General features: G+C 36.4%; 1 protein-coding gene across 8 annotated transcripts in view; it reads left to right on the top strand.

Moving 5' to 3' along the window:
• The window catches only part of FAM184A (family with sequence similarity 184 member A), a 74,536-nt gene that overhangs the window by 34,237 nt on the left and 22,521 nt on the right, over window positions 1–17,778 (top strand). For all 8 annotated transcript variants that reach the window (XM_032101565.1, XM_032101572.1, XM_032101570.1 and 5 more), the window contains exons 5-9: window positions 107–304; window positions 3,561–3,683; window positions 7,437–7,598; window positions 9,423–9,544; window positions 9,739–9,889. In XM_032101565.1, the coding sequence (XP_031957456.1) occupies window positions 107–304; window positions 3,561–3,683; window positions 7,437–7,598; window positions 9,423–9,544; window positions 9,739–9,889 (756 nt within the window). The remainder of the gene's footprint in view (window positions 1–106; window positions 305–3,560; window positions 3,684–7,436; window positions 7,599–9,422; window positions 9,545–9,738; window positions 9,890–17,778) is intronic.

Raw genomic sequence — 17,778 nt, 5'->3', positions numbered from 1 at the left:
GTTTTTTGCACTTTTATGTCATCAGTAATGTTTTTGTATTTTTTTTTTATTCCTACTGTTCAGATTTTTTTACCATTGAATAATTTTCTTTTCCTGTACTTTATAGAAAGTAAATGAAGCAAGGGAAACACAACGTGAATATTATGAGAAGGAGCTGGTAAAATTACAAGCAAGATTGGAAGGAGAGGCTGCACAGTTAAAGGAGGCTCATTCCAAGACCTTAGAAGAACTAGCATGGAAACACCATACTGCAATTGAGGCTGCACACAGTAATGCTAATAAGGATAAGAAGAAACTGCAGATGGTATGTTCTTATTTTCTTAGTAATCAAACAAAAAGCAACTGTTACAGTTTGCATCTTGTACTGCATGGTTTTGTTTTATGGCAAATTTAATTTGGAATTACCTGCAGGCCTCTGGAGAAACTGCTTAGGCTTTAGAAAAATAACAAATACCTTGGGAAAAAAACTCCAAACAAACGCTTATACTGTCATTTGTCTGAATACGGAACAGAAATTCTCAATTTATACAAATGTATTTTCAAGTATTGTAGTTCTGTTTTCCCAGGATTTCTGACCGATATTCAGAAGGGTTGGTATATCAAGATCAGTTCTTCTGAAGGAGATGAAAGATAATATTATTATAGCATTTATTTAAAATTTTCATTGACAGTCTAGAAGTACAAAAAGATACTTTATTAGGACTTGGCTATATGTGTACTCAGAAGATGACAAGAGGTCTTCCTAGCTTGCATCATAAAATTATGTACTGTACAGCAACTCACTCTCCAGCAGCTACACATTTACCTTTGACTGAAATCCTGAAACTGAAAGGCTTTTCTCTTGTTTCACAAAATTGGCCTTTTCTTTCTCAGAATGAGAGGCACATTTTTGAATTACTATTTCCTAATCTGATTGTATGTGCATTAAATACAAATTTTGCCTTACACAGGAAATACAGACAAAGATTAATTGTTTAATTCAAGGCCTTGTTATACTCCTCTTGATGTATTCACAGGAAACATACCAAGGAGCATGGTTGTAGTTAGTGACGTGCATCTCAGACAGCCTGGGTTTGTTTCTGTAAATTATTCTCCTAATATGTTGCTTCTTAGTTCAATTTTTAATAAATCCAAAATATTTTTTGTCACCCAGTAACTGAAATAGTTCTCAGAGACATATGTGCATTTGATCTTTCAGGTTTACTTTTCTTTGCAACTTTAAACATGCCTGTTATTAAGACAATGTCTCTTAGGGTTTCTGGGTATATTTTTCTTTTATTTCAGTATGATGTGGGGTTCTTTTTCTTCTGTTTTGTTTGTTATTAAAATAATGTGGAGAATAAAACAAAAGGAGATCACAAACTTTTTTTTCTTAAATTGTTAAATTAGTTTAAATAGGGAACACCTCTATAAGTGTGAGAAATGTGAAATGATTTTAACGAGGAAAAACTAAATATGAAAAGATGTTAGGATCAAGATCTCAGTCAATCTTAATCAGATTTCACTGATCTTAAATCTTAATCAGATTTCACTGTCTCCTCTGTCAAACGTGTCTCACCAAGGCATGTGGTGATCAAATAATCCAAGGAAGAAAACAGTCAGGCTTAAATGCAGAGCAGAGTTGAATTTTGTATGCGGAAGAAGCATGGTACCAGGAGCCTTGGGATAGAAGATATGAGGATTCATTGGGACTGGAAGCCTGGGAAATGCATCTGTGAAACAGAAGAGAATTCAGCAGAATTAGAGTAGGAGTCAAATAATAGCTCAAACATTTCTTTTTGCTTCAATATTTCCATCTATAAAATGAGCTGTAAAAATGGCATCAGGAGGATCATGAAAATAGAGTTGCTAATAATTTTGCAGTACTGCACAGCTGTACTGACAAGTATCATCAGAAAAATAATTACTCTGATATCAGAATAGGGTCTAAATAGCACCAGTGGAATTTTGCAGACAGCAGATTTCAGCATGAGCAAGACAAATTGGTCAGGCTTCACTGAGCAAGGAGCATTTATCCCACATGTTGACTCATGTGGACCCAGTGAAGAAGGCAGGCACTTGTTCAGTTAGGTTGTTCAGTAATGTGTTAGTGAGTGTAACCCTCTGCTTTGTCGCTCTGTCCAACTTCTACCGTGAATGAGGAGATCGTGCAAGCAGTGTATGCAGAAATTACTCATTGCCTACTGCATACCCTAAAGCAGTGCTAGAAATAACAAGCTGCTTAGTGTGCCTAATGTGCTTACCACTCCCCACAAAACACTTGAGGCGTCTCTGGGTTTGGATGAGGAAGGCTTGGCCTCTGTTGCTTCTTGGAGTTGGCTGGATAACATTACATTGCTGTCTTGCAGCAGGAAACCTTGGGTTTCCTTAGACTTTTATACCTTTTCATGACTGGTTTTCCTCTTTAATACTCTAGTTCTTCCTCCCTGTTTCCCCAGTCTTACTGATACCTTCAGTTGTACTTTTTGTTTCAGGCTGGCTCTGGTCTATGTATTTTCATGGCTGTTTCTGAGATATTACTGATTTTTCAGAAACCTGATCCCAGGTCTACACAAAGGCACTGAATCAGTGCTAAGCCTTGCATTTCAGCTGAGCCTCTAGGAAGGAGTTAAGAGCCTCTAGCTCCATAGAAAACCTTGAAGCCTTGTATGGCATGACTCTGGAGCATCTTGCTTGGCAACCTTAATTTTCTTGTGGTATTATAAGTTATATAGTATATTCCACTGAAATACGTAATGAAGTTCTCAATTTTAACATGTTTCCTTTAAAGTATTTTATGAAAGAAATTGTTCTTCTGAAAATGTATTCTGAATATTACTAAAGCTGAAGTATAAATTTGTAATTTTCCTTAAAAAATTTAAAAGTTTTTACCATTTGTATATATATACACATGCACATAACATAGGGTCATGTAAGAGAAATATAATTCATGCAGCAGTTATTTTGAGAATTTGGCTATTACGCCATAAAGGTTGAATGAAAACAGGGCTGTTACTTGATTCTTTCCATATAGTTAAACTTGAAAACTAATTGTTGATCTCTTTTGGTTCTACATAAATTTTATAGATATATGGTGTGGGGCTTTTTTTTTCCATTTATTGTAACATGATGAAAAACTTCACAGAGCTCAATCTGGATTTTAAGATTTACTATTTCCTGTGGGGATTATTTGTGGGAAGTAGATGGGTAAAGACTGAATGACATGCAGATTTATCAGTGTAATTTTGTAAAAAATGAAAAGTTCTTCTTTCAACTCAGATTGAAAAACTGTGAAAGTAGATACAGTTTTAAAGCTTTTGATAATTGAGAAGTAATTGAGAGGAAAGTCCTGTTTGTCTTTATTTCGTGATTAATCAAGGATGTTAGATTATAAAATAAACTGAAAAATGAAGACATCCGTTATAAAAGGAAATAGATATTTGTGCTGTAACAGTTTAAGGAAAGGGTTGAGATGACAAGTATTTATGCCAACTAGAATAATTTCCGTATGGTAGACCTGTACTTTGCAGTGACTGTATGGCATGTATTTAATATTTTTTCCATCCTGCGTGTGTCTGAAGGAGTTGGAGCAGCAGTTTGAGAAGGAGAAACTGCATTTGGAGGATGATAAGAATCAGCTCCGACAGCAGCTGGAAAACATGAAGGAAGACCTGACAACGAAACTGACTTCTGCCAATCAGGAGGCAAGGGTTAACTTACTTGTTTCAGCTACCACATTTCATCAATAGTGAGCTTAGACTCCAGGACAGGTCTAGGACTGTGCTGTTGAGTGTTTAGTGCCTTATTTCTGTTTAGAGCGGAGTATTCTTAAAACATGGCAAGTTAGTTGATGCTTCTGAGCAATGATTTTATTGTCCTTCACAAAATTAACGAAGCAAGAGAGATGGAGGTAGTAAACAGCTGATGTAAACAGCTCTTTATTTTTAATTCTTTTATCTTCTCATTAGGTACACAGACCTCTACACAAAATACGTCAGGAGAGAGGGAAAATTAACTGTGTTTAAACCCATATTCGCTTGTGATTAACATAAATTCTGGTCAGTTTCCTGGCTTACAAATCATCTTCATGTATTTTCATCAAAAGTTGATAAGAAATACTTTTAGTAAAACCCAAATTATTTGCTATGTCTTGATATATGCTATCAATGTTAAAAGTATCATATCTCAAGACAGTTTTAATTTTTTTTAGTTGGAAATCACCACCTTTTCATAATACAGTATTTTTTAACCTAGAAGTACATTCTGTTGATACCAAGAACATCAACCCATTTTTCTCTGGAACTTTTTCTGTGTTTCAAGAAAATATTCATCAGCTTTATTGTTTAGCAAGCCCTATGTATGATTTCAGTGTGTGCTTTAAGTGAGACTTAAACGTGAATTTAAGTATTATTTTGCAGCAACATTTTTCATTACTGTTTTCTATGCTGTACAACATCGAGAGAGCAGGTGTCTCATTCTGGTGACTTGCAAATTGCACAAATGCTAAACTAGCTTAAGAAAAAAACCTGCTTGTTTTTAATATACTAAATGGGGAAGACTTCCCCTCCAAAAGTATAGATTAACTTATTGTAGATTTTATTTGTTAATATATTATATATTACTCTATCAATAGCATATTGATATATTACTATATTAATATACATTATAATGTATTTTATTATTATATATTAAGGTATATATTCTGAAAATATGTATTAACATATACTTTCAGAGTAGGACCTACCAGATAGATGGGTATGCCAGAGATTACACATTACCAGAGTAGCTAGACCTCCCACCTTTAGAGTTCAGCAGCTCTGCTGATCAGTCAGTTGTGAGTACCTGTTTAAACAGGAGGCTGTTCTTCCTCCTGAGGGTTGCCAGTATCTTTGCTTCAGAACTTAGAGAAGGTGCAAGTTTAAGCTGGAACTGCACTTGCTCTTTTAACAGTATGCTCACCTGCATTCAAATTGATGAAAATATGATGCATTTGTTATGTATGTTAACAACATCATACACAGCTGTATTTTTCAGTTCAAAATTACAGGAAGTTTAGTTATTTCTTTTTAGCTTTAACTGGTGTGTTGTATATTAACTTTCATTGTTGCTGGATTAGATCTGAGTAGAGCACTATTGTCATTCTATCATCATCTAACACTGTAGGCTTAAATTTAGTTATTCTTTATCAATCTCTCTTGCATTCATGAGCAATAAACTTTCTCCTTCCCTGAAGGAAATAACTTAAAATATTTTAAGAATGAGTTCTTGTTATCCACCTGCTATCAAATTCAGGCTTGGGAAATTCATCAGAACACTGAATTAACCAAACAGGGGCATAGCTGAGGAATAGGAGACTAAAATAGGGAACTAGGTCCAGCTGCTGTCCAATATTTGAGTTTATATACAATCCTATGCCAGGATAAATGTAATACAGTATATTTTGCATAGTGAAAGAATGAGAGAAAGCATACAGGCAATAAATTCTTGGTCTGTAAATCCACTCCATGTAGTACAGAGGAGATGTTTTATTTCATTACTATGTTTATCTTGAGCACATGAAAGAAAAGCTTCACTTGCAACCACAGCTTACCCTTAGATCTCTATTGACAACTAACAACAGTTTCTCAATGCCTTCACTGACCTAGAAAAACTTCCCTGTGATTTGTTTGACACATCATTAGCTTAGATGTTATATTGCTACTGTTGCTTCCTTTTTTTGGTTTGCTTTAAGTTACAGAAGTCATTTAACAGTAGGCTTGTATTTATTACTTTCTCTGGATGCTAGCTTAGTTCTATCTTCCCTGCTGAGAAAGCTGCTTTTGAACCCATGCCATCCTCTTTTCTTTTTGACAGACTTTCTGGTGGCAATTATCTTAGCTAAAGGATGAGAGAAGATTGAAGCCTCATTAGGCTTGCTTCTAGTGCTAAGCTATTTAAGAGCAGTGTAATCTTAAATATTTGCCAATGATTTTTTTGAGAGTTTGGGTTAAGTCAAGATAGTGGCTTTCTCACGTGTCTCAGGATGAGGCTGGCTGCAGATTTGTTTCCTTTCACTGTAGACCAGCCAAGGCCTTTTAGAATGATGCTATGTTTGTGTTACTTGGCACAGTCATCTAAGGACTTGCTGTCTCCATGCAAAGGATTTCTGATGGTGTTACTAAAGGTCGTTATAAACAGCCTCCATCATTGCTTTGTCAACAGCAGAATTTATCTTAAGCCCTATGAGTGGCAATCCTGCCTGCTCCCATATCCTTTAGATCTACAGGACTGCTATTCATATTGATGCAAGTGGTTTGCTACTATCAGATACATAGACAGCAGTGCACTGCCAGGATACCAATTTTGGGGGCAGTTTTTCTTGTAGGGATTCTCCTTCAGGTAGCAGTGCTTTGTAGGGAAGTATCGGTTGTTTTGAATATAACTCAAAGGAGCACAGAGACAAATGCTCAGGTTTGTGGAGTTTTTCACTGAAATCTCTCATGCCAAAGAAATTTTGGATTCCTTTCTGAGAGGAAAGGAGGAGTTCCTCTTTTTAAACACTTCATAGGTTGTCTCTGTGTGTATTATAAGCAGTATTTGTATGTAATTATTCTAACAAATTTTTCTAATTATTCCTTCTTCCAAAGGAAGAGTGGTTATAATTCTTACCTGTCCATGCTTGTAAACCAAAGGCTAGTCTTTTGTTGGGACACTTGTCCCTCTGTGAATGAATTTATCTCAACATACAAAGGCAATAGCATAGACTATTGCTTCTGCAAACAATGCATTTCCAATTAGCTGCTGTTCTTTCTTACTCCCTGCCTCCCATTTTTCTGTTTTTCCAACCTACATACCTAAAAAGCTTTTCTTTCCTGTAGCTGGTGAACTATGTTCAGTCCCCCATATTTTTATTTGAAGCAAAGAAGTATAGTATCATCATTTTACAGATGAGAAGCTGAAGCACGAACAGGCAGAAAAAGAAGAGTATTGTTGCATAGCAGTTAAGGAAATTATTACATTATACTCTACAGGTGTTAGATTGAGTTTTAGACAGACTGGACAGGTAGCAATCTGCAAACAGAGAAACTTAAACCCCAGCACAAGTTAAGTTATATATTAGATTACAGTTTATGTATTTTGAAATATTTCTCATTAATTTGCTTGAAACATGCTTTTTCATGGCAAAGTTACAGGCAATTTCAGATCTTTTATGCAGCCCCTTTCTTTGCAATGTGCATCAAACACACATTGGATATATTTTTTTTACTTGTAAAAATCCTTTAATTGAGTCTTTGTTTTTATAATATTACAGGAATTTGTTTTTAAATACAGAAGCATTAAGTGATACTAACAGAGAACAGGCAGTGCAACTAAAAACTTGTCTAGATCAGAATTAGGAAACACCGGGAAACACCAGGATGGCTTGGCTGCCATTAGCAATAATCATGGAAATTACAGCTTTTTTTGTCACGTCGCAGGTGTGTCGTCTGCAAGACCTAGTACGAAAAAGTGAGCAAGGCCTCGGGACTGCAGAAGGACACATCTCCAGTCTTCAAGAAGCTCAGGAAATACTCCAGAAAGAGCTGGAATTAACTAGAGCAAGACTGCGAGAGACCACAGATTCACTGTATAGTGTTGAGGTAACCATGCTGTTGGAGAATAAATTGTGTAAAGCATGGTCACAGCGATCCTTGGTCTTGTTTTTAAAATGGCTAGAAGTGTTTTATGGTGTACACCTGATAGAAGGAGCTTAATGTGGCTTCATCAAAGAAGAGATTTCTATTTCAAGCAGAGAATTTAAAAAATGGAAAATAGGATAGGTTGGTTTGGGATTTGGTTTTTTAAAATTTTATTTTATTAGTTGGTTGTTTTGGAGTGGGTGTTTTTTGTTTTCAGAACAATTTTAGTATTTAACATGTAGTGCTGCAAGCATATCTTTGTGTGGTTAATGTAAATTGTAGCTGCCAAAACTACATAAAAAATATGTTCAGAGTTTTAATAGAATTTCATGAAAGGGTATGAGTTAACACTTGCAATTCCAGACAGTTCATGTCCTGATGCAAAACAAGATCCAGAGCTTACTAGCTCTAGAATTCACAGAAACCTTTTTGATGAGTTTTTTGAATACATCTATGCCATGTTTTCCTTGGATAATGGACACAGTCTTCATTTCAGGATCGAATTTAGGATTTCAGTAAAGATTTGAGAATAATTTTTAGGTATGTGCTATGATATCTTGAAAGTTTGGAGACTGTCACTTCGAAAGTGTGACCGCTTTATATCATTAAGCAATTAATTTGCCTAGGCAGAAATGTATCGTCATTTTAATTGGCTTAGATGGAAATAGAACTGTCAGTTAGTCTGTCAATAGCTCATTGACTGCAGCACTGGGTAAATATTTCATTTTTGTTTCCGCAGTAAGTAATGTACATTTGCAAGACCACAAGAAGTGTTTGAAGTAGAGCAGCAAATATTATAAAAATTTTTTTTCACTGAGCCTGTTTTCATATTTTTTTAACAAAACCAGCCTGAAACAGGATATTGGTATATTTTTTTTTTTCAGCTACAGTCATTAGAGGTGCAGAATATTACAGATTATGGCTTCCTCTGTATTTTTTATAATGTCGCTAAATGTTCTTATGAACGAGTATTGCTCTCTTCACCTATTAAAACATTTAAACATTCATATATAGTAGGTTACTAGCAATAACATTTATCTTAACAGATTTTAAAATACATCAAAATGTGGCAGAAAAGGTCTCATTTCAAAAAGTATTAATTCAATTTAGAGGGTTATGTTTGCTTCTCATGAATGAAGCAAGCCCTGCAGAACAACATTCATTTAAGTAAGATTTCTAGGTTGTACCTAATACTATTCTAGTATGGTAAAATTTCAGCAGAAATTGATGGGAATTTTAAGGATGGTGTTCTCTGTGGTCAGACTGTGAAACCTTGTTTCTAGCAGGCTTGTCCCATCAAAAAACAGAAAGAAGGTATACATGAACTTTGTATCACGTATGGATAGCTCAGGCTTTGAAATTCAAATACTGGATATTCAATGCTTAAAAAAATTTAAAAAACAAAATTCAAAGCGTTCTTGACAAGGACCTAAGCCACCTGCTCTAATTCTGAAGTGAGCCCTTCAGTGAATGGGACTTGTTGACCTTTTGCAGTTCTTTGCAACATAAATTATTCCATGATTCAATGTAATGGTATTTGAAAAGATTGCAGAATGACTTATTGGAAAATTGCTTTTTATAGGAATACAAACTTCTGTTTCGCAAGTAAGAAATATCAGGAGATGTATAGGCATTAATTGTGCATAACTAGGAATTTCACACTGAAGAAGCTGTAGTTCAAATTTATGAGCCAATTGTAATTGATATTTTTATTCTAAATACACTCAATGTTTGAAATACACTTTTGCTGCTGATCAGTCTCTATTGTAAAGTTTGTATTTGCAGGGAGAACTAGATCAGGAGAGACAGCAGCACGAGGCAATGATTGCTGCCATGAGAGAGGAGGAAAAGTTCAAAGTTGACAGAATGGCACGTGACTTAGAAATAAAATGGACAGAAAATCTTCGGCAAGTACTATTTTTTTTCTTATATTTTTTAATAAGAAATGAACTATGTATTTTATGCAAATGTACTATCAAATGAAATATAAAGCAAAGGTTTCTGTCATTTAAGATTTTCCAATTATTACTGAGGTCTTAATTCTTTCTCACTTCTTGCACAAGGTCCCACTGCATTTTAGTTATTTGACCTTTGTTTTCAGACAGGAATGTAATAAGCTTCGTGAAGAGCTGAGGCTGCAGCATGAAGAGGACAAGAAGGCAGCCATGACTCAGCTGTTGCAGCTGAAAGAACGTGAGAAAAATGCAGCAAGGGATGGATGGCAAAAAAAGGTTGAAGATCTTTTAGACCAGGTAACTATGGTGTCTTTGAAAACTGGAAAGCCATTACAGTTTAATTGTTGGTGGCTTATTACCAGCTAAGTAAATTAAATCAATTGTTATATCTGGCTTTGAAATGAAATTTGTTAGCATAGGGCTTTTTAACCTAATCGCTATCAAATATTTTAAATAATATGTGAAGATAACGTTAATTATATGAATGTTGTTCTTTACATTAAATGTGAATAAAACTTTTTACAGTTTTGAGGGGAAGAGGGAGAGGATGTTGACAGTCTCACTTCTTCACTACAAGGTTGTTTTGATTTTGTGAGCTCAGCTGTTGTGCTGTTAAATATCTACCAATGCTAGTTGTTTGGACTTTAGAGGTATCCCCGATATTTACAAAAATAATAATCTCCTATGTGTACTAGAATAACGCTGTACAAATCTCTCAGAAGTCAAAATATCCCTCAGTTTCTATGACACATTTATTACAGCTATGTCTTAAGTGATTTTGAACAATATTTTGGGATAATTTTGTGTAAATACTGAGGTTTTTTAATGGTAACTCAAATTCATAATCTCAGTTATGTTAGATAATTCAAAGAAAATACTTGCTTTGTACTTTTTTCAAACCATAAATGCTGTAGAACTGGTTTTATTGACTCCAGTTCGAAGAAATAGCTGATAATGAACACACACATTTTAAAGTAAGAGTAACAGATTTTGGAACTCATTAAATGACTGTGATTCCAGGGTGTTATTGTGGGATGGCTTTTAATTTGCTGTCTAATTTGGGAAGCCTAGAAAGGGACATATTAAACTTTCCACAGTTTTAACATACTTTTATCTCTACCTTTCAAAAATACCATGTTAAATCTTACCTACAGTTTCATAATGGAAAATTAGTATGTTGCAAATGTACTTTTTTTTCTGCCTATGCAAGACATTTTGGAATCAGAATGCTAACTGTAATAAGGAGAATTTACTAGAGAATTTTCAGACATGGGAAAAGGTTTCCATATGCAAAATGGTTGTGTTTTTCTGGTTTTTTTAATTCCTTTTACTATATCAGAACTGTATGCAAAGAGATTATAGCATGTGAGGACTATTTTTTTTTTCAATCCAGCTGTGGCTTTTCCATACCACTATTTGAACTGAATAGCTATTTAATAAAGATTGAAAAATTAGTGTTGGTAGTAGGGAGTTAAGCTTTCTCTCAGTAGGAATCTGTATTTTATCTGTTACACCTGGAGGAGAGAGAATTCCAGACCATAGCGTAAAAGATGGGTGACTTAACTCTTGGAGAAATGGATCTGTAGTACATTCCTCCTGACTGCAGTACAAAAAAGGTAGTCTCTGAGAATTGTAGTGACCTGAATCACAGAATCACAGACTTGCTTAGGCTGGAAGAGGCCTCAGGAGGCTGCTCAAATCAGTCAGCACTGAATTAGAACCAGGTTGCTTAAGGCTCTGTCCAGTCAGCTCTTGAATAACCTCTAAGGGTGAAGATTCCACAGCATCTCTGAATAATCTAATTTACTGCTTAATTATCCTCATAGTGAATTTCTTCTTTATATTTAGACAGAACCTTCTCTCTTTCAGTTTGATTGTTGCCTCTCATTGTTCTGCTGTTCTCCACTGTAACAAGGCTAGGTCCACTTTCTCTGTAACCACCTCATAGGTACTGGAAAGGTATTAAGTCCCACAAAACCATTTCTTCTTTAGCCTGAGCAAATAGAGTTACCTCAGAAGGATATCTGTTCCAGTCCTAGCCTTCTTGGTGGTAGCTCTCCACTGAATATGATCAAGTTTATCAACATGTGTCTTGTACCAAAGCTGAATGAGCTGGAGGAGGAGACAGAATATGCCCTCCAGGTGATGTGCAGTAAGCGCCAACTTGAAGGCATTGACCCCTTCCCTCAAACTACTGGTTGCTCTACAGCCCAGTGTGCTACTGGCACTCAGTGCTGTAACACCATTCTGCTGGTTCATGTTCAGCCTGCCATCAATGAGGTTGTGCAAAGCAGATCTGTGACCTGGTATGGACCAGTGCACAGGTTTGGTCCTTCCTGTGTCAAGGACGTTGCGTTTGTCTTTGCTGAATTTTGTGAGGTTCCTGCCAGCCCGTACCTATAACCTAGATAGGTCCCTCTGGATGGCAGCCCCATCTTTCAGTGTATGGTGTCCATTCCCCTGTGTTGTCCTCCGCCTTCTATTCTTCCCAGCTTGGTGTCACCCACAAACTCCGTAAGGATACTCCTCTGTCTCCTCCTCCAGAACTGATAAGTTACTGAAATGAGCAGGTCCTGGAATGCCTTAGAAATTCTACCCTGAGCTAGAACTGCCTGAGATATTGCAGTAGGGCTGTGAAATTGTGGATTTATTACACCCTGGTTTTAATTTGTGGGAATATGTATTTGAAACCCATTTGAAAGGCATGAAGCCTGTATAAAATTAGGAGGAGAGGGAATCCAGCTTCTCTTCCTGCAGTTCAGATTTTTACACCTGAAATAGTGGTCCGCTCTATACCAGTCGTATTATAATTTATCAAAACAATAGTCAGGGTCTCTGCTAAATAATTTTTAAATCCTGATTTGACAGCAAATGTGGCCAACGTGTGTTCTTTATGCTGAGAAAGTGTCTAGAGGTTCGTTGCTTAATCGTATAATTTCTGTTCATAAAGGTTGAATTCAGAAATTAAATGCTCATCAATACAGGTGCAATTTTCTAATATGTATTGATGCACCTCTGATTTGATTTAAAAACAAGATACAAAGATATGTGTAGCCTAACTTGAAGTATAGGAATGGTTATGTAATCATACAGGGCTGAAGGGCTGAAAAAACAGGTTTAAATATAGTTACCTATACTGTAGAAAAATACAACATAGAGTATGCCCACCTGGGAATGTTGCTGACTGGTGCTGGAAAACTGAATGAAGAGACACAGAGATAAATGTTAATTAAAAAAAAACCCAAACCAAACAGTTTCAATCAAAAGAATTAGGCCCATAAAGTGTACTAAGCTGATTGGAGTTTTTTAAATTATGTTAATTCCGATCTACAAATTTCTGCTTCTATTTGTTTCACGTTTGGTAGGTGGAATCTAGCTCTTGCATAAAGCTAGGTAAAAGTTTTGCTTTCATACCAGTAATGCTAAGTGGTCCCCCACAAAATGCACGTCAGATTATTGTTATTCTAACAGTATAGCTTTGTTATGAATAAAATAATTTTCTTGAGATAAAATGCTACTCAGCTGATTAAGTGCTTAAACTCATTCTTGCCGGTTGCAAAGCACCATCTACACTTAAATGTGGTTGGTGCTTTAACTAGATCAGTGTCTAGAGACCAAGTATGTAGTTTTTATCTCTGATATGAGAAATTATTCTAGAAGACAAAAAAGAACGTGCTTTTCCTTTTTTTCCCTGTAAATTACACCAAGTACTTCTACGTCAATCTATTCGAGAGTTTCATAATGAAATATGCAATGAATTCAGATATGCTAGCTCCTTTCCATTCCTCTTAGCTCTATAATGGGGTTTTAACGCTTTTCTTAAAAACATTTTACTGCTGAGAAAGCTTCAGCCAGGGCTAAAATAGCTGGAGTTTTCTTTTTTTTTTTTTTTTTTTTTTTTAAAGCATGAGCGTGTTCTCTCTTTTGCCTGGCTGCCTTGTGCAACCTTCAGTTCTGGGCTCTGAAACATACGGGTTAAGATTTGTATTCTTCTTATCTGTTTCCTCTTGTGATACGTTTCTCTCAGTAAACTGAATCAAGGGTTCTCATTGTGGATGGGCTTTTCTGTATTTGAGATTCTCCCATCAATATTGATTCTCCCATCTTCCTTACTTTTCAGTAACATGTTTCAGTAAAGTAAGTGGTTTTGGCATTATTTTTTCCCGTGTTTAGCTTTCCCATTCTTAAGTAGCTTCATACATGGCCAAGCATTAGTGTGACATTCTTCTTTCTTAACTTTGTCAACTTTTCACACCAAAGATACATCTTCTATTAAGAAAATATCAGAAAGAGATATCAGAAGTAGTACAGCAAGAATGGACAAAAGTATGCTACATACATTTCAGTAGCTGTTGTTTATTTTTCCTACTGCAAAGACTTCTTTTTTGAAAAATATGTTGAGGTTTCCTCTTCAGAGTTTGTTTCTGTGATGGTGTTCTCCTTTTTAAACTGTCAAAAGTATATAGGAGGAACTTTGACTTACATAAAAATGTAAATATTTCCTTCTGATGTAGTTATTATTCAAATTGTAGTTTTCAGGAAATGACAAACTCAGTTTTAACATACTGGTCTAAAAATAGTGAGTATACTGCTGTTGATGGAGTGCTGAGAAAAGTCCCTGAGCTCCTGTGCACATCTGTAAATGGCTTTTGATCAGGCTTCATTCAGAGGCAGTTACTGCTCCATCTTTACTTGCCTGTGTAAAGGTGCTTATTGCAGAGCTGATGTGCATCCACATTAGCAAAATCAGGAAATGCTACTTTCTTTCCCCAGCACAAGGATTACTGGCCTGTTCCACAGCCTGGGTAATCCTTGCATTAGAAGACTTCCTGTCAAATGGATGCTGGAAATTTCTACAAGAAATAACCTGCACGTACCTTGTATCAGTTTCCAGAAAGAAGGGAGATAAACTTTCAGCACAGAATCATTTTACTCAGCTCCCTGTCAATTGATATGGTCCTGAACACCCTGTCTAACAGCTTGTCTGTCAGAAACAGAGTGGAGGTAAATTTCACGACTCCCTCTTAATTTGCTTTGGTAATTCTTGTATTCAATAATACTAGTAAGGCTACCATGACATCTAGTGGATGGTAAGGGATGTTAGGCAAGATTTAAAAAGCACTTAAAAAGCTAATGTGTGGAAATTCAAAAGAATAAAAAGAAATATCTTACCAAGGAGGGAGAAAAGAGCAGAGGGCACCTTGGAATGCAGTTCAGGGTAATGTTTTATGCCTCTTCTTCAATCTGTAGATACCTGTTTTTCCAAAGGAGCATGCTTTCTTTGACTCTTGAAAACTTTGACAGGTTAAGACAGCTCTCAAAACTGTGGTCTTAATGGGACTGTGCTGTAACTCATGCAGGCCTCACAGAGAATTGGGGGAGATGTGGGAGTTTCTGCCTAGATCATTGTCTGTGTGCATCCTGCCACTCACCACTGGTCTAGAAGAATTGGTACTCCTGTACTCCAAGTGGGAAACCTATGCTTTAAACAAGTTAGAAACTGCTCCACACGAGCATGTGGATAATCTCATAGTCCAGACTCACTGCAGCCCTCAGACAGCCAGCTACTGAGGGTGCTTCCCCTGGTTTCATGACTGTCTGCTTCTCAATAAGGAATCCCTCTTGTTCTGGGCTGCTCCCTATTCTCTGCAGAGATGTGATCCTGATGATGAGTTGGTGCATTTGTTCTGTCCACATTGGTCATTGTAGTGTTGTGCGAAGTCTGGCCATGAAAACAAATGCCTAACATTCAGCTGTTCGTTAGGAGCCTTTAGTTTTGGTGAGCTCGTTCAGCCCAGCCCACGCCTTCATCATTATTTTACTCTTTGTTTAAAAGATTCTGAATATAATGGAGGAAATTCATTAAAGACCATTTACAATTAAGAGCTACTCAGCAAAACAGGCAAATAAAAGCAACAGAACAAATCAGTGTTTTCAAAGTATTTTCAATAGGACGCAGTAGGAATACTAACAAGTGTGAGTTTGTTCTCTGTTTTATAATAAATGTCTTACTAGACTTTTTTATCTCTCTTTTGGTTCCTTCTTCATTTTTTTTCTCCCATGGTGTTGTGTTTAATTGAGTTAAAAAAATACATCTAGGCTAATGTTTGAAGCTAATGTTCATATCCAAAGAAACCTGTCTACCTGATCCTAAACTTTTAATTGAAATTTAATGTCACAAGTTTTTGTTTGGCAGTAAATCTGGAGAAGACGGAAAGACTTCTAGTTCTATTTGTCAATGGATGAAAAGAACATTAAATTCTTAGTACTGTGCATGAGTAAAAAGTTTGAGATTTGGAAGTTCACACTTCCAAAACTGGTAAATAGAAATCTAAGCCAAATCCAATAGTAATGCCATTCCCAAAATGAAATTTTAATCCTGTGTTTATATATGTTTTTGCCTTGAATGTAAGATAAAGATTCTGGCAAGCATCTAGTTTTAAAACACTTCCCTTAGCCTCTTTGCTCTGTACTTGCTCGAGTAGCTTTTACTTTTGGTTCAAAACCAATGAGAACAGCGAACCCTGGAAGGAACGAGAGAGAACTTATCAGATGAGGCAAAATTTGTTTGAGATTCAGCAGGTGATTAAAATTTGAGGTTAAGGGCAATGATACTTCTGTGCTCCAGGAAAAATTAGTCAAGGTGTGTATATAATCTTTAAAATCCTGACAGCATTATGACAAATAAATGAATGAAGCTCTAGTCCCATTCCAAAACCTTTAAAAAATATCAGGACATTCAAATGCACTTGTTTTTTTCCCTGGCCATTGAACCTGCAGTTTGTTGGATTAAAAGCATTTGTTCCAAAATCCAAACAGATACAAATATGCAAAATACCTAGGCTAACCCTTGCTGTTCTATGATTTTGCCTAGAAGTTTGACAGATTCCTAAACTGGAAAAGAGAAAAACTCCATCTTTTTAAAGCATGAGGGTAAGTTTCCCACCCTCTGATATCCGCACCTTCCTTCAGGGTTGCTCCAAAACCAGGAGGAAATCAGGACCAGTTAGATCCCAGACATTGTTAAAGATTTCAGAATGCCTTATATATACACTTCATTTTCCTCATCAGAAAACTGTTCAGTTTTGAGATAGGGAAGGGGTTCTAAATGCTGCTTTTTCTTACCAGTCAGAGAGGGCAAACTTTGATGTAGCTCTCCAGTTCCTAGCATGTCACAAGCCTCGAGCCAAGTACAAAACGTTGTAGTAGCAAACAGCTGCTTTCCAAATCTCTGCGGAGTCATCTGCCGCGTAAGCACTGCACAGCCAGAGACTGTGCATCTGCTGACAAATCAGTCCTTCTCTTCAAAGACGTATCTCGAGGGAGAGTTTTAGGGTTGTTGTTGCCATTATTAGCTGGATAAAATGGACCTGTGCCGAAGGTCCCTCCCGCTTCTGTGCTAGGCACCTCAGAAACTCATTTCCTTTACTAATGTCTGATAGGTGTGCATAGGGTTTGTTCTTCAGAACGGTAAGCAGCACCTCTGGGAAGTCATTCTTAAAATGAAGCAAAGACTGTGTAGCAATCTCGATCTGCTTCGATAAAACAGGCAAAGTAGGCGCTTTCCCAGTTAGGGTCTCAGGTTTTACGTGAGAATTCCCGTTTGCCAGCAGTGTTTTGAAAATTCAATAAACTGTATAGCAAAGTCAGATTATGACACAATTTGACATTGAAACGTCAGTGAGGGAAAAATGTTACATAACTGATCTTTGGGTGTTACGAAGACTGATGCTGAAATTCAGTGTCAAGCCTCTCTAATCTGGTTGAAAGTAATTTTTATTTCAGAGAAACCATAAAATAAGAGAACTTCCATGCATTCAATAAATTAATGTCCTGCAGGAAGCAAGGTAACTGAATGAAAATGTGAAAATGACACTGGTGCAGTAAATGTCCTTCTCAAGGAAAATGACACCTTTTCATCACCAAGAATGGCCCCTGTGACAGCTGTGATGGGAACACAAACAACCGTTCATTACAATAAGCAAACACAAAGCTTGAACAGTTTCAAATCACTAAATCTATTCTTTACTGCAACACACATTTGCCCAACTAAACTGAAAACTCAGCTCTTCTAGGAGAGATGTTGAAAGACAGCTGGGAATTCCAGTCTTGTCCCATGTACTGCTTGCAAAGTCTTTCAGTCCTGCTGAGTAGCCTGCAATGATCAGTGGGTTCTAAAGGTGGTA

The sequence above is a fragment of the Corvus moneduloides genome, chromosome 3, assembly GCF_009650955.1.
Source record: "Corvus moneduloides isolate bCorMon1 chromosome 3, bCorMon1.pri, whole genome shotgun sequence".
In the NCBI taxonomy this organism is placed as follows: domain Eukaryota; kingdom Metazoa; phylum Chordata; class Aves; order Passeriformes; family Corvidae; genus Corvus; species Corvus moneduloides.
This window is presented reverse-complemented; position numbering and strand designations above follow the sequence as displayed.